General features: G+C 40.0%; 1 protein-coding gene across 1 annotated transcript in view; it reads left to right on the forward strand.

Annotated features, from left to right (window-relative positions):
- Positions 1-2,135: 2,135 nt before the first annotated feature.
- Positions 2,136-25,736, forward strand: part of kcnn3 (potassium intermediate/small conductance calcium-activated channel, subfamily N, member 3) — a 267,632-nt gene continuing 244,031 nt past the window's right edge. The window contains 2 exon segments of the mRNA XM_062029641.1: positions 2,136-2,239; positions 2,241-3,195. Of these exon segments, the coding sequence (XP_061885625.1) occupies positions 2,136-2,239; positions 2,241-3,195 (1,059 nt within the window).

A 25,736-nucleotide genomic window follows, 5' to 3' on the forward strand; every position in this document is an offset into this window, starting at 1 on the left:
TTTTTCAACTTGAAAAAAATGATAGTTCCAATGTCCAGGATGAGTGGAACATGTTAAAGGTGGAACGGTTTGAGTGGGAGTTGTGGAACTTTGAAAAATGTCAGATTCTTTTCAATGGGAATTTCCTGGAAATTTGGGGATTTCGGGAAAAGCGGGAATTTTTGGGAGAATGCAAACAAATTTAAATGTTCTGAATGACTTGAAATGGTTGGTGTTGGAATTTTTCAAATTGGTCGATAAAATGTTGATGTAGTATAATTTTTAGTTGAGAAATGGTATTAAGGAATTTCGGGAAAACCGGGAATTTTTCTAGTTGGAAAAACAACTTTGTTTTTTGTCCTGATTAAGAGGAATGTTTTGACAGCGGAACGGTTGAAATGGGTTGAAAAATGTGGGAGGAGTAGTTGCCAGAAAAAATGGTCAAAAAAGGGGTTGAAAAAACTGGAATTCCGGGAATTCCTGGAATATTTTTTCAACTTGAAAAAATGATAGTTCCAATGTCCAGGATGAGTGGAACATGTTGAAGGTGGAGCGATTTGAGTGGGAGTTGTGGAACTTTGAAAAATGTCCCATTCTTTTCAATGGGAATTTCCTGGAAATTTAAGGAATTTCGGGAAAAGCGGGAATTTTTGGGAAAATGCAAACAAATTTAAAATGTTCTGAATGACTTGAAATGGTTGATGTTGGAGTTTTTGGTTGAGAAATGTTGAAGTAGTAACGTTTTTATTTGAGAAATTGTACTAAGGAATTTCGGGAAAACCGGGAATTTTTCTCGTTGGAAAAACAACTTTGTTTTTTGTCCCGATTGAGAGGAATGTTTTGACGGTGGAACGGTAGAAATGTGTTGAAAAATGCGGAAATGGTGGAAGTTTGAAAAAAATGGCCAATTTATTTTGAATGGGGAAAAATGTCCCGGAAAACCTGGAATTCTGGGAAATCTGAGAATGGATGAAAAAAAGTGCAAGGTAGAGCGCGCCAAAATCTGGGAAGAAGAAGAAGAAGAAGAAGAAGAAGAAGAAGTTGAATAAAAATAGATACATTTTGGTGGAGAAAAAATGATTGTTTCTGTGCGGCCCGGTAACAAATGCGTCACGCACCGGTATCGGGTCCACGCACCGGTATCGGTCCCCGGACCGGTGGTTGGGGACCACTCGACATAATTGACCCCGTTACACTTATACACTTAACGGCATTGGACCATCAATAAATGACGATTCCTGATATCATTCGTGATACATGTGTTTGCCTAACACACACGGATAGATATCGGCCACCTGTTTTCAGCGCGTCCCCGCCTCCATCCAATGGGAGCGCGCGGCACCGCGGGGGCGGGGTGAGGAGGGAGAGAAGTTGGAGGAGAGTGAGAGACGCGCATCCACGCAGCTGTGATTGAGTGGACGCGCACACGTTCAATCTTCACGGTGCGCGGTTTTTTGTTTGTTTGTTGCGTGGGTTCTCTCTTTTTTCCCACTGGACGCGAGGGGAGGGGAGGAGGGGGGGGGAACGCGCGGCCACGTATAGCCACAGGACCTCGACCATGGCTCCTCATCCGCCACCGACCGTGTCCGGCGGCGGCGGCGGCGACGTCGCCAACGTGGGCCCCGTGGACGGCTCGCCCAGCATGGGGAAGGACGCGAAGTGAGCACGTCGAGTGAAGAGGAGGAGGAGGAGGAGGAGGAGGAGGAGGAGGAGGAGGCGGTGTTGGGAGCGTCGGGACGCCGTGCGCAAAGCTCGAGAGGCGGGTTGGCGAGGAAGACCTGTGGAGGAAAGCCTCATGAACGCGAGGAGAGGGGGAGAAAGAGAGAGAGAGAGAGAAAGAGAGAGAGAAGGCATGGCTGTGACAACATGAAAAAGAAAAAAAGTCCTCATCCTGCAGCCAAGTGATCCAACACATTTGATCTGCAGGGGACGGAGAGACAAGCGGTAGGTGAAGTCTGGTTATGTCATCCTAAAAAGTAGGTTATTGTTTCCATTTTTGTCTCCCGGCTACCAAAACAAGCATCAAGCCTTTGCATGAGTGGCTAATTGAAACAAGTGCCCCCCCCACCCCCCTCCCAAATTGTCTCCTTGCACTGATTGCTTACTGCTTTGTTTCCCCGGTAATGGTTGTGTCGTCCCCAGACAGGTACGTGGCCATGGAGCCTCCCCCCTCTCTGAGCCTGGCTCTCCTCGGTGGGAGCGAGGACGAAGACCAGCGATTTCTCCTCCCGCTGGCCGGCATCCCCCACCCCGCCGCCCCCCGCCGCCCCGCCGGGGTCCAACCACTCCAACCACATGGCGGCGTCCAGCCTGAGCCGCCTCAACGGCACCAACCCGTCGCCGTCCCCGGCCGCCACGCCCTCGGCGTCCCTGCCCAAGTTGTCTTCGGCGGGGCCGCCGCCCGCGCCCAACGCCCTGCACCCCACCAGCACCCCGCTGTCCTCCTGCTTGGGCTCGCAGCACAGCTTGAGCGGGGACAACTCGCCCGTCTACAACGCCCTCTTTTACTCCTCCCACTCGCCCTCCATGGACCGGGAGAGGGAGCGGGGGTGCAAGCACAGGCAGGCCAGCCCCCTTGTCCACCGCAGGGACAGCAACCCCTTCACCGAGATCGCCATGAGTTCTTGTAAGTACACGGGCGGGGTCATGAAGCCCCTGAGCCGCCTCAGCGCCTCCCGGAGGAACCTCATCGAGTCGGACAGCAGCAGCGAGACCAAAGAGGGAGCCGTCTCCGCTGTTGCCGGGGCGACGGCGGCCGGGGGTCACGACCGGCAGCGAGAAGCCCCCCCTACCTCCTTGGGGACCCAGTCGTCCACGAATCAACCGCCCCTGCAGAGCCCCCCGGAGATCGTCATTTCATCCAGGGAAGACTCGCCGTACCCCAGAGCAGGATATGACATCAGCGACACCGCCTCCAACCAGATGTCCATCTACCACCAGAATCACGCGCTGGTGGAGAGCCGACGGGTGCAGCCGGGCAGGGGCGGCGGCAGCGGCGGCGGCCAGGCGGGGTCCGGGACAGTGGGCACCGGGGCCCGTGCCAGCACTTCCAAGGCTCCCAAGCGGAAGAACCAAAACATTGGCTACAAACTGGGCCATCGGAGGGCGCTGTTTGAGAAGAGGAAGCGGTTGAGCGACTACGCCCTCATTTTCGGGATGTTTGGCATCGTTGTCATGGTGATTGAGACGGAGCTATCGTGGGGCGTCTACACCAAGGTAAGACCTTTTCTGTTTACCTCTCTCATCGCTATGACCTTAAAATCCACTTTGCCTTGATACCTGACGTTAGCTTAGCAGGTTTGATAAACCCATTTTTCCTTATTTTTCTCAAGCTGCGGCTCATCCTGCAAAGTCTTTTGCCGCCTCCCACTTTGAGCCGCCCTGTTGTAGATGAATTGTGGGTCCACTCATAACTTCTCAGGGTATCAAGTCCTATGAAGTCCTGCTGATTATGACGACTTCAGCAGACTTTTCTCGGCCGAGGTTTATTCATAGTTCCAGAACGTTACTTACATTACAGTTGCATTATGGGAAATGTCGGTGGAATCAGTCGAGTTTACCTGGCTGGTTACAACAAGAGTCCCAACAAAGACTCCAAATCAGGGCTTCTTAACCATAGGGCCAGGAGCGCCCCTCTGCAGGGCCGGCAACATTTTTTTCTCATCTGTGGTCCGTATGGGCCGCAGCGGTACTCGGTTGTAATGCACTTTTCCACCACTTGTGGCAGTAATGAAAATATCATGCAAACAGAAGAAGTCTGGAGCTAAAAGTCATAGAGAAGTTTCTTAAGCGCAGAAAATACGACTAAACATGGTTGCATATCATTTGACAAGGTTTATCCTGTTATAATGTAAGTCGGTTGGAGATAATTACTAGGGGTGTAACGGTACACAAAAATTTCGGTTTGGTACGTACCTCGGTTTAGAGGTCACGGTTCGGTTCATTTTCGGTACAGTAAGAAAACAACAAAATATACATTTTTTTATTATTTATTTACCAAATTTGTAAACAATGGCTTTATCCTTTTAACATTGGGAACACTATAATAATTCTGCCCGCGTTAATCAACACTAAACTGCCTCAAGTTGTTGCTCAGATTAAATAAAATGACAAAACTTTTCTTCTACATATAAAAAGTGCTACATTAAACAGTTTCAAGTCAACTCATCATGCTTAATTTATTACAGCATTTGGGAAGCCTGTTGTTGATTTATTATGTAAATGTTATATTTTTATCAACATGTGATAGCAGGGACCCTGCCATTCAAAACTAGGCTGCTCCATTACTAATGATTAATGTAACTATAGCTGAAAAAATAGTACAATAGCAATAGGAGAGACTATTCATCCCTGAATACCATGGAGTTCATGTAGGCTTAATGATGCAGTTACATTATTATATCAACTATCAGAGACAGAAACTCTTCATTTAACATAATGTCCTTTTTTGCTGCTTCAACACAGCTCAATCAACACAGAAAAAGGTAAAGTGAAATAACAGACAGACAGGGCTTTGCTGTCCGTAACACACACACACGCACACCGCAAAATGAGCTAACGTTACGCTAAAAGAGAATTAACCTTCACCTCAAGCCAGGACTGCGAGCGAGCTGAGCTGCAGTTTATATTTCTAGAAGGTCAACGGGCTCATAGTGATGTTACTAGTAGTTGACTGGGAGGTGTTTATTATCATTTAGGGAGAGTCTGCAAGCACTGACTACATGCGCTCTGAATACGCACTGCTGATTGGCTGTTACCGCTCTGTATACGCACTGCTGATTGGCTGTTACCGCTCTGTTTGTAACCAATAAGATGGTTGTGTGGGTGGGACAATGCTGGGTGCTGTGTAGAGTCCTGACAGAGACAGGCAGAAGAAGCGGAGCAGCTTGTTAAGACTTTAGCTTCGGCGGCTACTTTATATGTTCATGTGGAAACTCGTTCGGTACACAACCGAACCGAACCCCCTGTACCGAAACGGTTCAATACAAATACACGTACCGTTACACCCCTAATAATTACTGAATATGATTAAAAACAAGATTGCTAATTCAGTGTTAATACTTCAGTGGGATCGGGGCCCCTCTGTAGTGGAAAAGGTAGGCCCTATGGTCATAAAGGTTAAGAAACCCTGTTCTAAAGGTGTGACTGTGAGTGGTGGTCTGTCATTATGAGTCCTTCATGGTACCCCACCTCCCGCCCAAATGTCAGCATGTTGAAAAGCAGTACAGCACAACCCACTTAAATCAGTCCCGCTTATGTTGACAATAGGGTTGTACGGTATACCGGTACTAATGAATTAAAAAATGGTACTTTTCTGCTTCTGAAAAATACCTATACATTTTTTTTTTTCTCAAACATCACGGCGTCCCCTTGTGACATTGCTGGTAAAACGACCAGAGCATGGGTGGATCTATACATCAACTGTATTGTGTACACGAGCATATATAGTCAATACTACAATGATTACATTAATCAGTGTTTCCCACACATTCATTTATTTGTGGCGGCCCGCCACGAAAGAATTACGTCCGCCACAAATATATATATATATATATATATATATATATATATATATATATATATATATATATATATATATATATATATATATATATATATATATATATATATATATATATATATATATATATATATTTTTTTTTTTTTGTCCTGTCCAGCATCTCAGGCAAATCATATAGTTGATGTAGATGCCCATACAGGCTGTTCAGATTTACTTTACAAAAGAGAAGTGTAGGATACTTCTCTTGTTGCCTTATTTGTATTTGACCACTACTGTTTTCTATTTATTTGTTACTGACTGTGGCAGGACACCTCTGCCTCTGTTTCACTTTATGTTGCTGGTAAATAATATGGTTGTAGTAGTAGGCTAAAGTTAAATTATTTAGTATGCACTAATTAAAGGGGCAGAGCTTTAAGAGACATTTTAGCTTTTATATTTTATAAGATATATTTTTTGTAAGAACCACAATTAATGAATATATTTCAGTGAATAACTTATTGTTCAAATCTGTATATAAATATGTACATAAAGTGTTGTAATTATATTGTAAAATGGATGGATGGATGGATGGATGGATGGATGGACGTTTAAAACCAAACTGTTATTATTAATTAGTAAGTATAAATTTTTTGAGCCTTTTTAGAGAAACTCACATCATTGTAGTAAATTATGCAAATTACTCGATGTTGTCATGGTGACCACGCTCATAGCCACGCCCCCACCGCCACAGGTATCTTGGCAGTTTATGGGAAACACTGCATCAATATTTGATATTATCACAACATTTTTTGTGTTTTTTTTAAGAACTTTTTTCATGACCCTGTAGCTACTTGGTATTGGATTGATACCAAAATGTGTGGTATCATCAAAAACTAATGTAAAGTACTCAAACAACAGAAGAATAAGTGATTATTCCATTTGAACAGAAGTGTAGATAGAACATGTTAAAACAGAAAGTAAGCAGATATTAACAGTGAATGAACAAGTAGATTAATAATCAATTTTCTACCGTTTGTCCCTCATAATTTTGACGAAATAATAGAATGAGAAATGACACAATATGTTACTGCAGGGGTGTCAAACGTACGGCCCGCGAACATGTTTTATCTGGCCCAGCGGGATGAGTTTGCTAAGTATAAAAATGGGCCGAAATTTTTGAATGAAAAAAACTGCTGTTCTTAATGTGTCCACTAGATGTCCCAATAGCAATTCTTTGTATCTTTGTAGATGATGCTACATATGTAAAAAAAAACAAAAACCACATGATGTTAGTGCACCAGTCGAGGAAAATGAGCAAACTACATAAATAACATCCTGTAATTTGATTTTTGTATTATTTTTTTTATCTTGATAGATTGAAAATTAACACCAATGAGTTGACTGATGAACATAATCACATAATTTATTCAGAAAGTATAAATAACAACAAATAAAGATAGAATACTATTAACCGCAACATGTAAGTGTAAAAAAACCCAACAAAATTATGATTTGTGCATTTTCAGAATGTGCTTGTTCTATTTTTAAACAAAATAAAAACAATCTGAAGTTGTCTTTATTTTTAAGTTACTGTGCCGTGATTTTACCAGTGTGGCCCACTTGGGAGTAGATTTTTCTTCCCGTGGCCCCCGATCTAAAATGAGTGTGACACCCCTGTGTTACTGCATATGTCAGCAGCTAAATTAGGAGACTTTGTTTACTTACTTACTACTAAAATAAAAGTTGTCTAGTATGTTCACTCTTATTGAATGCCAAAATAAGAAACTTATGTTTAATGTATCGTGAGATAAGATATCATATAAAATATGGTATGGTATGGTCTTTATTGTCATTGCACAAGTACAACAAAACATTGTTTTATAGTTAGTAAATAAAGCCAATAATGATTTTTTATATGAAATATATTTTGCTACCGGTACCAAAATGTTGGTATATCGGGACAACCCGAGTCCAATCGAGTCCTGGTCCATCGTGTTACTAAGAAGTGCTCGCTTAATTTGAAATCATCTGTTACCACCTAGTCTTCTTAAAGGTGAACTGCACTTCATTGTGGAGTTTTTTGCCCGTTATTCACAATCCTTATGCGAGACAAGAACACACTTTCTCTCTTTTGTGCGTTCTAAAGAGTGGGAAACTGAGGGTAGCAGTTGGCTAACAATGCAGGTAAAGTGAAGTCTTTTTTTGTTGTTGCCTAAAAGCCCTCTATAAAAAATAAAAAAAAAACATCCAAAACCCGCCAAAAACACTCTATTTCAGAGGTGTCAAACTCATTTTAAATCGGGGGCCACATGGAGAAAAATCTACTCCCAAGTGGGCCACATTGGTAAAATCACGGCACGATAACTTAAAAAATAAAGGAAACTTCAGATTGTTTTCTTTGTTTAAATATAGAACAAGCCCATCCTGAAATAGTACAAATCATAATGTTGTTGTTTTTTTTACACTTACATGTTACAGTTAATAGCATTCTATCTTTATTTGTTGTTATTTATATTTTCTGAATAAATTATGTGATAATCTTCACCAGTCAACTCGTTGGTGTTCATTTTCAATCTATCAAGATTAAAAAAATTAAATACAAATAAAATTACAGGATGTTATTTACGTAGTTTGCTCATTTTCCTGGACTGGTGCACTAACATCATGTGGTTTATAGCATCATCTACAAAGACACAAAGAATTGCTATTGCGACATCTAGTGGACACATTTAGAACAGCAGTTTCTTTCATTCAAAAATTCCGGCTCATTTTTTATACTTAGAAAACTCATCCCACTGATTGTACTGCTTAAAAAAAAAGGATTACTCCCTATATGTGTATATGTATGTATGTATGTATGTATGTATGTATGTATGTATGTATGTATGTATATATATATATATATATATATATATATATATATATATATATATATATATATATATATATATATATATATATATATATATATATATATATATATATATATTTATGGGTGTGTGTGTGTGCATATATATATATATATATATATATATATATATATATATATATATATATATATATATATATATATATATATATATATATATATATATATATATATATATCTTAATTAGATTATCCAAAAAAATAGTGCTCAATACCGTGGTAGAGCGCAATATATGTATGTGTGGAGAAAAAAAAAATCACGAGACAGGAGATCATCTCATGATGATTGAGGGAACCCCTCATGAAACAGGCCTGTAGAGATGAAGTAGTCTTGTGAATTTTTTTCTCCACACACATATATATATATATATATATATATATATATATATATATATATATATATATATATATATATATATATATATATATATATATATATATATATATATATATATATAATCTGTTTATATATATATATCTGTTTATATTTTATTTTATTTCTGATTATTATTATTATTTATGTATTATTATTTATGTTTTATTTATTTAATTGATGTATTTGTAGATATTACTTAGTTTTTTTTGCTGTTTTTCTTTTTTTTGGGCGGGTGGTATGGTTGGGATATAAACAAAAAATATTTTGACATTTAGGGCAGACAACAGATATATGATGTGTGTGAATATGATGTAATGGATAGGAATGTCTGATGCTGGATGTCAATAAAAAATTTAAAAAAACAAAAAACAAAAACAAAAAACTCATCCTGCGGGCAGGATAAAACCTGTTTGCTGGCCTGATCCGGCCCTCGGGCCTTACCTTTGACACACCTGCTCTATTTACATGGTGTGACCTGCAAAAAAACCCAAGTTATAGCGACATTGTTATTGTCGGAGCTAACACCGAGGAACTACATTTCTGCCGTAGTGACACATCGCCTTGCTCCTCACTCACAAGTCGACGCGATTGGACAACAATCCATCATGTGAACTACTAAAAAATGACAACCCAATTACTTATAAAGTGTTTTGTTTGTGCCAGCTGGACTGTGCATGCATCTGTGATATCAAGCACAACGTGCCCCATGTATCAGAATCCATATCATGGCGCATCTTTTCCAGTTGATTTATTTGGTTATACTGTGTCATCATGATACAGTTTTCAGCCTTATTGCCAAGTCCCACTTGCAAACTCAACATTTACCAAGTCAGATTCAGAATCAGAAAACAGAAATACTTTAATAATCCAAGAGGGGAAATTAAGATTTTAAACACAATCCCATTCAAGAGCAGACAAACATTACAGAGAGAACAGGATTGCTGACGGGTCTGCCAACTTCCGGCACCCCTTACAAAAAAGGTGAGAAACGGGTAAACGCTGGGACCCTGGAGAGTGAGTCCAGACTGAGGCCAAGGAATAAAAAAACCTCATAGCCATAGCACACATAAACGTGTGTAAGAGGGAAACATCAAAGAACACAAAGGACATTAAAAGAGCAGAGCTGATGCAACCAGCCACTTAGACACACAGCCACAAAAGTAAAACACAAAAAACACGCCATTGTCTGCTGGGGTAGGGGAGGGTAGCCAGAGACAGGAGCAGACCCAACAAAGCAACCACCCTCGGCCCCCCACCAACTCTCGGCCAGTGTCCAGTCCGCATGGATGAGCGAGGATACGTCCAAGGAGACCGAGGTGTCCGATACCTGCTCATTCATGCCGATGCAGTCGATTTAGTATCCCTTGTTGCAGTCCTGACTCTCTCACTCACGGTCTTTTCCGACGTTTCACCCTCTCTTCTTGATCGCTCAATGCCTGCGATCGTCTGCATAATCATGCTCAAAGATAAGGTTCTGGATCCTCTCTAGTCCCAATATGGTCGGTGTCAGCTGTCTCTCACTAAGTCAGCCATGACTCTTTGTAGCAAACAGAACGCGATCTCAATGTTGTCATTGTTGACTGAAGTAGCGGTAGAAGTAGAAGTTCTGGCAATGCTTAAAATGAGCAAAATACGTAAATATTATATATTACAAATGTGCCTGTTACTACATTACACACACGCTAACAGCATGTGTATAAAACATGGTGTGGAGGTTTCCCTCTTGTGGTGGGTTCTTCTGATGCCGACAGATCTTCTTGACCCCGGTAGACAGTTTGAATCCCGTCTTTTATTGATATATAGCAGTATGTATCTCAGACTTTCTGCTCTCCAGTCTGTGTCTCGCTCTGCTCCAACTCCCAACAACGTGTCTCTGCCCGGCTGCTGCTAATAAAGGCGACGGGTGATTAGATAACAAACCCCAGCTGGGCAATCTACTCACCTGCCGCTGGCTTCGAGGCCGGTCCTTACACACTCCGCTCCGCGGCAGGCCCGCAGGCCACGCCCCCCCTCCACACATGGATGGAGGCTTTTTACAGGGATTTATAGGCACAATATTGTTAGCCACTTCTTGCTAGTAGTTTTTTACTATCTAAAGAACGCACAAACATTTTAAAGCCATGTGGGTTCTTGTCTCTCATAATTGTGATTGATAGGCAAAATAAAAGATAAATAAATGTGGTTCCCCTTGAAGTCTTTGGCCAAAGTTAAACTGACAAGCAATGGCTATTGTTTCCCTCCCATTTATTTTATTTGCAAAAATCACACAGAATGTTAATCCAACTAATAACAGACAACCGCGCCACCAAAGACATTTACAAAGCAATTGTTCAAATACAATACTTAAGAAATAGGAAAACCAAAATTGTATAATAGCAACAGTATCAGTAATGATGACAATGATATTATCAATAACAGTTATTTCAAACATTAACCAACCAAAACATTTAAATGAAGTACATTGATGAAAACAATACCTATCGTTAGTATTACCACTTATTATTTCCATCACGGTCATTCATAAAAAACAATAACAGCCACGGTGGCTAAGCTTGACAACCACACTGAAGACATTATTCAGCACAAGAATTAAAAAATCCTATTTTAAGATCATGTAATAGTTAAAGGCCTACTGAAAGCCACTACTACCGACCACGCAGTCTGATAGTTTATATATCAATGATGAAATCTTAACATTGCAACACATGCCAATACGGCCGGGTTAGATTAGTAAAGTGCAATTTTAAATTTCCCGTGAAATATCCTGCTGAAAACGTCTCGGTATGATGACGTTTGCGCGTGACGTCACGGATTGTAGCAGACATATTGGGACAGCATTGTGGCCAGCTATTAAGTCGTCTGTTTTCATCGCAAAATTCCACAGTATTCTGGACATCTGTGTTGGTGAATCTTTTGCAATTTGTTTAATGAACAATGAAGACAGCAAAGAAGAAAGCTGTAGGTGGGAAGTGGTGTATTAGCGGCTGGCTGCAGCAACACAACCAGGAGGACTTTGAGTTGGATAGCAGACGCGCTACCGTGAGTATGCAGCTTTGGCTTCCAAACATTTGATCGCTTGCCCGTACGTGCGTGCCGCTATGTGCATGTCACGTACGTAACTTTGGGGAAATATATGTGCTGTATGAACTTTACGGAGGTGAACGGTACTTTGGGCTGTGGGATTGAGAGTGTTGTGCGGGTGTTTGATTTGTATTGGCGGGTTATATGGACGGGAGGGGGGAGGTGTTTGTTATGCGGGATTAATTTATGGCATATTAAAGGCCTACTGAAATGAATTTTTTTTATTTAAACGGGGATAGCAGATCTATTCTATGTGTCATACTTGATCATTTCGCGATATTGCCATATTTTTGCTGAAAGGATTTAGTATAGAACAACGACGATAAAGATTGCAACTTTTGGTATCTGATAAAAAAAAGGCTTGCACCTACCGGAAGTAGCGTGACGTAGTCAGTTGAACATATACGCAAAGTTCCCTATTGTTTACAATGATGGCCGCATGAAGTGAGAGAGATTCGGACCGAGAAAGCGACAATTTCCCCATTAATTTGAGCGAGGATGAAAGATTTGTGGATGAGTAAAGTGCAAGTGAAGGACTAGTGGGGAGTTGAAGCTATTCAGATAGGGAAGATGCTGTGAGAGCCGGGGGTGACCTGATATTCAGCTGGGAATGACTACAACAGTAAATAAACACAAGACATATATATACTCTATTAGCCACAACACAACCAGGCTTATATTTAATATGCCACAAATTAATCCTGCATAAAAACACCTGCGTGTTTGTTATGCTAGCTCCTAGCTCCTCTGCTAGCTCCTAGCTCCATAGAACACGCCAATACAATTCAAACACCTGATCAACACACACAATTACTCAGCCCAAAAGACCGTTTACCTAACCCAAGGTTCATAAAGCTTATATATTTTTAAAAAGTTACGTACGTGACGCGCACATACGGTCAAGTTATCGAATGTTTAGCAGCCAAGGCTGCATACTCACGGTACCTGATATTCAGCTGGGAATGACTACAACAGTAAATAAACACAAGACATATATATACTCTATTAGCCACAACACAACCAGGCTTATATTTAATATGCCACAAATTAATCCTGCATAATAACACCTGCGTGTTTGTTATGCTAGCTCCTAGCTGCTCTGCTAGCTCCTAGCTCCATAGAACACGCCAATACAATTCAAACACCCGATCAACACACACAATCACTCAGCCCAAAAGACCGTTCACCTAACCCAAGGTTCATAAAGCTTATATATTTTTAAAAAGTTACATACGTGACGCGCACGTACGGTACGGTACGTGTTATGCTAGCTCCTAGCTCCTCTGCTAGCTCCTAGCTCCATAGAACACGCCAATACAATTCAAACACATGATCAACACACACAATCACTCAGCCCAAAAGACCGTTCACCTAACCCAAGGTTCATAAAGCTTATATATTTTAAAAAAGTTACGTACATACGCAAAAAAAAGCCAAAGCTGCATACTCACAGTAGCACGTCTGCGTCTTTGTCATCCAAATCAAAGTAATCCTGGTAAGAGTCTGTGTTGTCCCAGTTCTCTACAGGCGTCTGTGTATCCAAATCAAAAGTCCTCCTGGTTAGAGTCTCTGTTATCCGAGTTCTTCCATCTTGACTGCATCTTTCGGGAATGTAAACAAAGAAGCGCCGGCTGTGTACTGTTGTGGCTGACTACGTTCGAAAAATACGTCCATTTCGCACCGACAACTTTCTTCTTTGCTTGCTCGGCTTCCTTCTCCATAATGCAATGAACATGATTGAAACAGATTCACGAACACAGATGTCCAGAATACTGTGGAATTATGAAATGAAAACAGAGCTTTTTCGTATCGGCTTCAATGTGGAAGGCATACCCGTGTTCGCCGGGCTACGTCACACGCATACGTCATCCTCAGAGGCGTTTCGAACCGGAAGTTTAGCGGCAAATTTAAAATGTCACTTTATAAGTTAACCCGGCCGTATTGGCATGTGTTATAATGTTAAGATTTCATCATTGATATATAAACTATCAGACTGCGTGGTCGGTAGTAGTGGGTTTCAGTAGGCCTTTAAATATAAGCCTGGTTGTGTTGTGGCTAATAGAGTATATATATGTCTTGTGTTTATTTACTGTTTTAGTCATTCCCAGCTGAATATCAGGTCCCACCCGCCTCTCACAGCATCTTCCCTATCTGAATCACTTCCAATGCCCTCTAATCCTTCACTCTCACTTTCCTCATCCACGAATCTTTCATCCTAGCTCAAATTAATGGGGAAATCGTCGCTTTCTCGGTCCAAATCACTCTCGCTGCTGGTGTAAACAATGTGCAGATGTGAGGCGCTCCACAACCGGTGACGTCACGCTACTTCCGGTACAGGCAAGGCTTTTTTTATCAGCGACCAAAAGTTGCGAACTTTATCGTCGATGTTCTCTGCTAAATCCTTTCAGCAAAAATATGGCAATATCGCGAAATGATCAAGTATGACACATAGAAGGGACCTGCTATCCCCGTTTAAATAAGAACATTTCATTTCAGTAGGCCTTTAAAACAAATTCATATAATAGATCCCATATTTCAAAATATGACTCATTATTATCTCATCTAAATGCAGTCTCTCCGTATTGTGTGTATCAGTCATTATTAGTTGAAATGTCAACGTCTATCCATTTTTTTCTATGGTATTGTTTTTTATAATGCCATCCATCCATCCATCCATCCATCTTCATCCACTTAATTTTTTACAATGCATATTGACTAAAATGTGTTTTTATCCTCCGATGACACATTACTGAACTGATGTGTATTTAAGAATGAAATTGCTTCTTTTGTTGTTTTACAACGCACATCTTTTATTCTCTGACTTCCCCACGGTAGATGATTGAGAGTTCCTTCAGCTGCTTTATGCACAACTTGGCTTCTGCTGTACACGTACAATCTATTCAAGAATCTTAGTTGACTCGTCTAATTTTCAGTGCATCTTAAGGGCTTATTGGGAAATTATTTCAAATATCAATATTGCACGGCAATGGCCTACGTTCCCTCTAATGGCCTGCGCAATTGTGCACTGCTCACAAATTCAAGCCCATCTGAACGCCTAACAAATTAAACACATAACTATTTGTTCCTTAGGATTTGTCAATGCAGCTCTGTGAGTGACAGGTGACAACAAGCGGCCAAAACGGATAAAACGGTGTTCGTCAACGTTGTTCAATTGTAACGTCTTCCGAGACGCTTTTAAAGAGGCCAGGATAATCCATCAATCACTTTATTGAGCAGAACTGTTTATATTTGTTTATAACTGTCAGGTTCAAACTACGGCTGCAACAACTAATCGATTAAGTCGATTAAAATCGATTATAAAAATAGTTGCCGATTAATTTAGTCATCGATTCGTTGGATCTATGCTATGCGCATGCGAAGAGGCAATTTTTTTAACATTTTATTTTTAATTTTTTTAATAAACCTTTATTTATAAACTGCAACATGTACAAACAGCTGAGAAACAATAATCAAAATAAGTATGGTGCCAGTATGCTATTTTTTTTCAATAAAATACCGGATAGGATAGAAATGTAGTTTGTCTTTTATCCAAGCATTAATCGATTAATCGAAGTAATAATCGACAGATTACTCGATTATCAAATTAATTGTTAGTTGCAGCCCTAGTTCAAACACTGATGACATCTAATAATCAGACAAGAAGCAAGGAATCATGCAGGGACAGAGTTCAATTTAGCTCGAGGAGACACGTGTTTTGGGCTGTATTCTAGTTACAGATCCAAACTGTGTTCAAAAAGGTCAAGCCCGCGCGCCTCCTCTATTTTTTAGGAAGGGCCCTATTACATCACTGAAGCTGTCGCTGAGGGAAGGGGGTAATCTCGACAACTCCAGTTAGACACAATATATGATTATAGAACATACTTGCCAACCCTCCCGGTTTTACCGGGAGACTCCCGGAATTCAGCACCTCTCCCGATAACCTCCCGGGAGAAATGTTCTCCCGATAAACTCCCGGAATTCAGCCGGAGCTGGAGGCCACGCCCCCTCCAGCTCAATGCGGACCTGAGTAGGGACAGCGGCGACAGTCTGTTTTCACGTCCGCTTTCCCACGATATAAACAGCGTGCTTGCCCAATCACGTTATAACTGTAGAAGGATCGAGGGCGAGTTCTTGGTTTCTTATGTGGGTTTATTGTTAGGCAGTTTCATTAACGTCCTCCCAGCGCGGTAAGAACACACAACAACAGCAGTCACGTTTTCGTCTGCCGTAAAGCAGTTCGTCTGCCATAAACAGCAATGTTGTGACACTTATAAACAGGACAATACTGCCATCTACTGGATAGCCTCCGGACCACTGAAATTCAAGTATTTCTTTTATTTATATGTATAATAAAAAAAAAAAAAAAAAAAATATATATATATATATATATATATATATATATATATATATATATATATATATATATATATATATATATATATATATATATATATATATATATATATACTACCGTTCAAAAGTTTGGGGTCACATTGAAATGTCCTTATTTTTTAAGGAAAAGCACTGTACTTTTCAATGAAGATAACTTTAAACTAGTCTTAACTTTAAAGAAATACACTCTATACATTGCTAATGTGGTAAATGACTATTCTAGCTGCAAATGTCTGGTTTTTGGTGCAATATCTACATAGGTGTATAGAGGCCCATTTCCAGCAACTATCACTCCAGTGTTCTAATGGTACAATGTGTTTGCTCATTGGCTCAGAAGGCTAATTGATGATTAGAAAACCCTTGTGCAATCATGTTCACACATCTGAAAACAGTTTAGCTCGTTACAGAAGCTACAAAACTGACCTTCCTTTGAGCAGATTGAGTTTCTGGAGCATCACATTTGTGGGGTCAATTAAACGCTCAAAATGGCCAGAAAAAGAGAACTTTCATCTGAAACTCGACAGTCTATTCTTGTTCTTAGAAATGAAGGCTATTCCACAAAATTGTTTGGGTGACCCCAAACTTTTGAACGGTAGTGTGTATATATATATATATATATATATATATATATATATATATATATATATATATATATATATATATATATATATATATATATATATATATATATATATATATATATATATATATATATATATATATATATATATATATATATATATATATATGAAATACTCGAGTTGGTGAATTCTAGCTGTAAATATACTCCTCCCCTCTTAACCACGCCCCACCCCACCCCCCACCTCCCAGAATCGGAGGTCTCAGGGTTGGCAAGTATGTTATAGAATAAATGAAAATTAGTTGACGCAGATCATATCGCCTTGTCTCTGCTCTGTCTACGTCACGGCGGTGTTCGGCCTTGGCCGTCAGCAGGCCGAGTCTGGACACAACGCTGATAAAGACACCTGTCAATCTTTTGGATTGCCAGCTTGCACAGATACAAAAAAGACCACTTCAGCACAATTGACAATAATTTATATCAACGGCCCTTAAGCATAAAGTTATGATGATAATATATACATAATTATTCTAACAATAACTCAAAACCTAAAACATTAGTAAAAAAAGTTTTACCTAGAAAAACTGGTCATTTTCTGCCGTACGAACCAGGCCAAAAAACAACTCTTTGTCATCTTTCATATCAACAGCACCCGCCTGGTCTCTCTCTCTCTTGCGCAGGCACTCGTAGCACTGAACCACTGAGGCGTTTATGGCCACACAAAAAGTCGGGACAACTCCAACACCGCACTGGGTGTGAATGCCAGGTCTAAGGCTGCAGCTAACGATTATTTTTCTATCGATTAATCTATAGATTATTTTTTTTCGATTAATCGGTTAATCTATAGATTATTTTTTTCGATTAATCCATAGATTATTTTTCCTTTTACCGATTATTTTTTTTATTCAAAATGAAGATGAAAAAATAAATGTAGACCTGTTTTTTCAAAAGGCATGGCTTTTATTTACAAAAAAAAAAGTATGGCCACTCAGTCAACATTGACAACAACATGACTAAATATTCTGTAACAATGTAAACATTTAAAACTTTTAACATTTAACAAAATTAAAAGTAGCTTATTTGCTTTTTAATGTTCAAATGTAAAAGTCAACATCCAGTGCAAATCTTAATATTCTGCAATAGTATAAGCATTTCAAAAGTCAAAGTATTGCTTATTTTGCTTTAAAATGTGCAAAAATAAAGATAAACATCCAATACAAAAAAGTGCAAAACGAAATATTCTGTAACAACAGTGTAAACATTTCAACAAAAGTGAAAGTATTGCTTATTTGCTAAAATGTGCAAAAATAAAGATAAACATCCAATACAAAAAAGTGCCAATCTAAATATTCTGGAGCACTGTAAACATTAAGTATTGCTTTTAAAATGTGCAAAATAAACATCCAGTCCAACACAGTACACAATAACCAATTCTACTCATTCCAGTGAGTGACTAACAGTTGTAATGAAGAAAGGTTAGCATGTGTACATGTTTGGTTCTTTTGTTGTTTACAATATTCCCAGCAGCTGAAAATAGGCGCTCAGAAGGGGTCGATGTGGCTGGAACTGAGAGCTAATTAGCCTTCACCTCAAGCCAGGACTGCGAGTGAGCTGAGCTGCAGTTTATATTTCTAGAAGGTCAACGGGCTCATAGTGATGTTACAAGTAGTTGACTGGGAGGTGTTTATTATCATTTGGGGAGAGTCCGCTGCCTGATGCTCCCCTGCTAAACACCTATCTGCTCCACGCTGAAGCGCTGACTACATGCGCTCTGAATACGCACTGCTGATTGGCTGGTAATGCTATGTGTGTACCAATCAGATGGTTGTGTGGGTGGGACAATGCTGCGTGCTGAGACAGAGGCAGAGGAGCGAAGCAGCTTGTTAAGACTTTAGCAGCTAAAGTTAGCTTTAGCTTAGAAACTCGTTCGGTACACCCCCGTGCCGAACCGAAAGCCCCGTACCGAAACGGTTCAATACAAAACACGTACCGTTACACCCCTAGCAGATACAAATGACACATTCATGTTTTTGTGTAATGATGACAACGTATGCTCGCGCGGACGATTGACTAGTTGATGGTTTTCTTTTCAAATGTTGGTTCATAGCCGTTGTGCTGCTATGATAGGCCATTTCCGCTCGACACAGTGTGCATACAACAACACTATTAGGCTGTTTATTGAAATACTCCCACACTTTTGACCACTTTTGGCATGCTTTTCCCCCCTCGCTCGCGCCGCTCGCATCGTCTGCTTTGATCGTCTGCTTTGCGGTCCGCCATGACGGTAGTGTGACGTAAATATGCGACGCGTCGACGCACAAAAACGGCGTCGACGTAATTACGTAACCGATGACGTCGTTTCAGCCTTAGCCAGGTCGTTACACTATGACACCTCAATTAGATGTGTGCTTATTAATAAAAATATACATTTTACGGACAGAAAGTTACACTTTATCCCATGCTTACATCTCATTGTGCAACATGAGAATGTTTGAAGGGGTACTAAATGTGATCTCTGACACGAGTAAACAATTATTTCCAAAGCAACACCCCCGCCCAGACATACAATACTCAGACATATCTATCTATTTATATATATTAAGACATTTAAATTGTTATGATGACAGGTGTGATGCTGGTATGGCCACAGTGTGCACGTCTGATGTTGCTCACAGGGGATCTACTGAATGCTCAGGGAGTTTTTGCGTCTGCTCACACACACACAAACAATCCGAGGGAACTTCGGCAATGGCTCTCTACGATTTTGGTTATGTTGACAACCACTTATGTCGACACGAGTCAACCGGTCCGATGTGCGTCGACATAAACGGGTAAAAAAAATGGATGGATTGCGAGAAATACTGTAAGACGGGGATAATCCACTAATTTGTTTTAGGGGTTCAAGAATGCTACACTGCCTTGAGGACGCCTTGGTTTGTATGTTGCTGTCAAATTTGCAGGACACATCTCCAGTGTTAAATCAACATGCATTATCACGATACCACGACAGTATTACAATCTCTGAACTCTGAGGCTGGTATGGTGCGATTCCTGAGCCGTAGGGTCTCTTTATAGAAAAGTACAGTCTTTGGTCTATTGGCTGTAACTAGAGATGTCCGATAATGGCTTTTTTGCCGATACTCCGATATTGTCCAACTCTTAATTGCCGATTCCGATATCAACCGATACCGATATATACAGTCGTGGAATTAACACATTATTATGCCTAATTTTGTTGTGAAGCCCCGCTGGATGCATTAAACAATGTAACAAGGTTTTCCAAGATAAATCGACTCAAGTTATGGAAAAAAAATGCCAACATGGCACTGCCATATTTATTATTGAAGTCACAAAGTGCATTATTTTTTTTAACATGCCTCAAAACAGCAGCTTGGAATTTGGGACACGCTCTCCCTGAGAGAGCATGAGGAGGTTGAGGTGGGTGGGGGGTGTATATTGTAGCGTCCCGGAAGAGTTAGTGCTGCAAGGTGTTCTGGGTATTTGTTCTGTTGTGTTACGGTGCGGGTGTTCTCCCGAAATGCGTTTGTCATTCTTGTTTGGTGTGGGTTCACAGTGTAGCGCATATTTGTAACAGTGTTAGAGTTGTTTATACGGCTACCCTCAGTGTGACCTGTATGGCTGTTGACCAAGTAAACCTTGCATTCACTTGTGTGTGTGAAAAGCCGTAGATATTATGTGACTGGAAGTGCCTTTAAGGTTTATTGGCGCTCTGTACTTCTCCCTACGTCCGTGTACACAGAATTTTACTTTTTGAAAGCGATACCGATAATTTCTGATATTACATTTTAAAGCATTTATCGGCCGATAATATCGGCAGTCCGATATTATCGGACATCCCTAGCTGTAACCCTACAAAGAGTGGGATTTGAGGGTTTGAAATATGTTTAACGTTATTGTTGAATATGAGTGTAGATTATGGGAAATGTAGACTCAGCCATGTTGGAGGCTACTAAGGGTAGTTTTATTTGGTTGACTTAGGGCTGAGCCATATGGCTGAAAACTGTATCACAATATAAGTGTTTTATATCGGTCGATATTGATAATCATCGTTATTTTTTTATGACCTTTCGAAAATAAGGACCAGCAGAAAAATGTATTAAATGTAAACATTTTCATTATTCTTCTGATTATAATCCCCTCAGCTATCAAGGCAGAAAGGAAATGTCAACACAAGCATAAAATCACACTGAAAACTTAACAATAAGCTCTTAAAATGAAGGTGCAAAAATAAGGAATATGTAAGAAATGCTTAATAATGTGTAACAAAACAGTGCAAAGTGTGAAAATGTAAACATAGCGAAACCTGAGAATAACTATTTTCTGTTAGAGCAGTGCTCTAAAGCAGTGTTTTTCAACCACTGTGCCGCGGCACACTAATGTGCCGTTAGATACAGTCTGGTGTGCCGCGGGAGATTATGTAATTTCACCTATTTGGGTTAAAAATATTTTTTGCCAACCAGTAATTATAATCCACAAATGTGCCGTTGTTGAGTATCGGTGCTGTCTAGAGCTCGGCAGCGTAACCGTGTTATACTCTTCCATATCAGGAGGTGGCAGCCGGTAGCTAATTGCTTTTGAAGATGTCGGGAACACGTTGTGTGAGACGACAAGGGTTTGTCGTCGTATCTAATGCTTAAACCAAAAATAAACAAAAGGTCAGTGCCCCTAAGAAAAGGCATTGAAGCTTAGGGGAGGCTATGCAGAACAAAACTAAAACCTAACTGGCTACAAAGTAAACAAGAACCGAATGCTGGACGACAGCAAAGACTTACTGTGGACCAAAGAGTCCACAAAGTACATGACAATCAACAATGTCCCCACAAAGAAGGATAGCAACATCTTAAATAGTCTTGATTGCTAAAACAAAGCAGGTGCGGGGAATAGCGTTTAAGGAAGACATGAAACGGCTACAGGAAAACAGGAAAAGCCACCAAAATAGGAGCGCAAGACAAGAACTAAAACACTACACACAGGAAAACAGTAAAAAACTCCAAATAAGTCAGGGCGTGATGTGACAGGTGGTGACAGTACACCTACTTTGAGACAAGAGCTGTAGTGACGCATGCTTGTCATACCCAACAATTGCGACAACGACTTTATACTGTCAACTGAGTTTCATTTTTTATTGATTTCTGCTAGTGGTGTGCCTCGGGATTTTTTCAATGAAAGGTTGAAAAACACTGCTCTAAAGGGTGAGCATGGCTAAGGTGGTGTGGTGTTAACGGTCTTGGTGGGGACGAGCGCCTTGCATCATTTACAGACCACATTGGTCTGACTTCGGTCCGTTTGAAAAAAATCCCCAAAAACTGCCATTTCTTAATTTTTTCTCTCTCTTCTCACTCCATGCAAAGAATCAACCGCGAGACAACAATATAGTTGATACTGTTACCTGATTGTCTCTCCGACTGATCAGTGATCACTTCCTGTGTTGCTGGGTTACCAGAGAGCGAGTGCCTTTTGTTCATGCAACCAACTTTGCTTTGCAAATTTCGTAAATTTTTATTTCGAACGTTTTATTGAACACATTTTTTATTGATACCGATTACGTGTTTACATCGCGATATGTATTGATATAATTATATCGCCCAGTAGGGTTTTTTGCCGATATCCGATATTCCGATATTTTTCAACTCTTAATTACCGATACCGATACCAACCGATACCGATATCAACCGATACCGATATATACAGTCGTGGAATTGACACATTATTATGCCTAATTTGGACAACCAGGTATGGTGAAGATAAGGTCCTTTAAAAAAAAAAAAAAATAAGATAAATCAATTTAAAAAATTTTCTTGAATAAAAAAGAAAGCAAAACAATATAAAAACAGTTACATAGAAACTAGTAATTAATGAAAATGAGTAAAATGAACTGTTAAAGGTTAGTACTATTAGTGGACCAGCAGCACGCACAATCATGTGTGCTTACGGACTGTATTCCTTGCAGACTGTATTGATATATAATGTAGGAACCAGAATATTAATAACAGAAAGAAACAACCTTTTTGTGTGAATGAGTGTGAATGGGGGAGGGAGGTTTTTTGGGTTGGTGCACTAATTGTAAGTGTATCTTGTGTTTTTTAGGTTGATTTAATTTAAAAAACAAAAAAAAACAAAAAAACGATACCGATAATAAAAAAACGATACCGATAATTTCCGATATTACATTTTAAAGCATTTATCGGCCGGTAATATCGGCTATTGCCCAGCCTTAGGTTGAATGTGCTGTTTCCAAAGTTATTCAAGTCTTGAATAGTAAATACTAAAATCCCTCAAACTCTCTCCTTGCGCTCACTTTGGGCCGGACAAGAAGACGAAGCAAAACGCGACAGCAGCTTTAGGAGCGCCGTGCTCTGTGATGTAATGCAGTGATAAAGATGACAAAAAGGCCGTCGTAGATTATCAGTAGGACGCCGGCATCTTATTTGTCTGCGTGATGGCGAGGTTAACAAGATGAATTGGCCCCCCAGCAGCTATTGTCTGTTTATTTTGGCTCGTCTCTCCCCGTCCTTGTCCCGCTCTTTGTTCCGGCGTGACATAGCACAAAAGGTCGGATGAGGCCCGGATAATAAAGTGGAGGCGTCACGTATGGATCAGCGACGAGACTGATGATGCGCACAGGTAGACTGAGTCCAATGGGCGTGCCCGATTTGAAAAGTTGATATTTGATCCATTATAAGTGGTCACCAATCAAGTTCCCTGGTCTCAGCCAGAAACCAAAGCAAAATCTATTTTTGTGTATTACTTACAATATATATATATGTATATATATTAGTGTTGTCCCGATACCAATATTTTGGTACCGGTATCATAATGTATTTCGATACTTATCTGTACTTTTTTAAATAAAGGGGATCACAAAAAATTGCATAAATGGCTTTATTTTAACAAAAAAAAATTACAGTACATTAAACATATGTTTATTATTGCAAGTTCGTCCTTAAATAAAATAGTGAACACACAAGACAACTTGTATTTTAGTAGTAAGTAAACAAACAAAGGCTCTTAATTTAGCTGCTGACATATGCAGTAACATATTGTGTCATTTTCCATTCTATTATTTTGTCAACATTATTAAGGACAAGTGGTAGAAAATGAATTATTAATCTACTTCTTAATTTACTATTAATATCTGCTTACTTTCTCTTTTAACATGTTCTATTTACACTTCTGTTAAAATGTAATAATCACTTATTCTTCTGGTGTTTGGATGCTTTACATTAGTTTTGGATGATACCACACATTTGGTTATCAACCCGATACCAAGTAGTTACAGGATCATACATTGGTCCAGGGACATATTTCCTGAGTTTATAAACATAATATAAATCTTAAAAAAACCAAGGAAGATTTTGTGATGCTAAAAAATATCGATGTAATCATAGTAGTATCGACTAGATACGCTCCTGGACTTAGTATCATTACAGTGGATGTCAGGTGTAGATCCACCAATGGCGTTTGTTTACATTTTGATGCTACGGTGTGTAGTGAAGCATGTTTAGCTATTCCTCGTCCTGCAGGGATGATACTTGTAAGAAACTTACTTTATTTGTCGCCATGGAGACGAGGATTAGTGATTTAGAAGTAGCTAAAACACTGCAGACTGCGGATAGACTTAAGCTGCTAGCTAGCTAGCTATGTCTTAAAGCACTTCTTCCTGAGGGCGTTTCAGTGTTATAACTTCACCTTTATTGTTAGTTTTTAAGCCAAAATGCGTCCGTTCTCCCTTTTCTGTCTACACACTGTCTCTGCTTGTAAGTACTCTGTGATTGTGCACTGCCGAACATGCTCCTCTGCTTGTAAAACCAGCAGTGACACGACGTGACGACGACGGGAGGGCTGGGGGGTGGTGGACCGGTACTTTTTAGAGGCGGTATAGTACCGCATATGATTCATTAGTATCGCAGTACTATACTAATACCGGTATACCGTACAACCCTATCAGGTAGCATGCAACTCTGCATCTTGTATGTACATTTTTAACCTCAAAACATTCGAAACGGTCATTTTCTGCAGATTTTCGCCATTTCCAGGTGTTGTTCTGCAACCAGTTCGTCCCAGATATTTTCTCCGATCACTTTCAAACTTTACCTGGACCGGTTAGAGGATGCTAAATGTCGCGAAGCGTTTAGGTTTTCATTATAGGACGTGGCGACCAAGACATAAATGGGGAAGGAAGTCCTTTTTAGCTGCTGCCTTGTTTTATCATATATTGCCTTTGCACATGTCAATGTTTACTTTTGTATATACGGTCGTGGTCAAAAGTTTATATACACTAGTAAAGAACATAATGTCATGGCTGTCTGGAGTCTCCAATAATTTCTACAACTCTTATTGTTTTGTGATAGAGTGATTGGAGCACATACTTGTTGGTCACAAAAAACATTCATGAAGTTTGGTTCTTTTATGAATTTATTATGGGTCGACTGAAAATGTGAGCAAATCTGCTGGGTCAAAAGTATACATACAGCAACATACATGATCAATTTTGGTGATGTAGAAAAGGTACAATCAAATCAAATTAGCTTCATGGCATGACCTCTTAACCTCATGTGAGTGATTATGATTGACGACACCTGTTGACTTGATGCAGTCATCAGACTCGGTTACAAAAGCGACAATGGGAAAGTCAAAGGAACTCGGCACAGATCTGAAAAAACAAATCATTGACTTGAACAAGTCAGGAACGTCACTTGGAGCCATTTCAAAGCAGCTTAAGGTCCCAAGAGCAACTGTGAAGACAATTGTTTGTAAGTAAGTATAAAGTGCATGGCACAGTTTTGTCACTGCCATGATCAGGAAGAAAACGCAAGCTGAGAGAAAATTGGTCAAGATGATCAAGAGTCCACCGAGAACCACCAAAAAGCAGGTCTGCA

Source organism: Entelurus aequoreus, linkage group LG20 (genome assembly GCF_033978785.1).
Source record: "Entelurus aequoreus isolate RoL-2023_Sb linkage group LG20, RoL_Eaeq_v1.1, whole genome shotgun sequence".
Lineage (NCBI taxonomy): Eukaryota > Metazoa > Chordata > Actinopteri > Syngnathiformes > Syngnathidae > Entelurus > Entelurus aequoreus.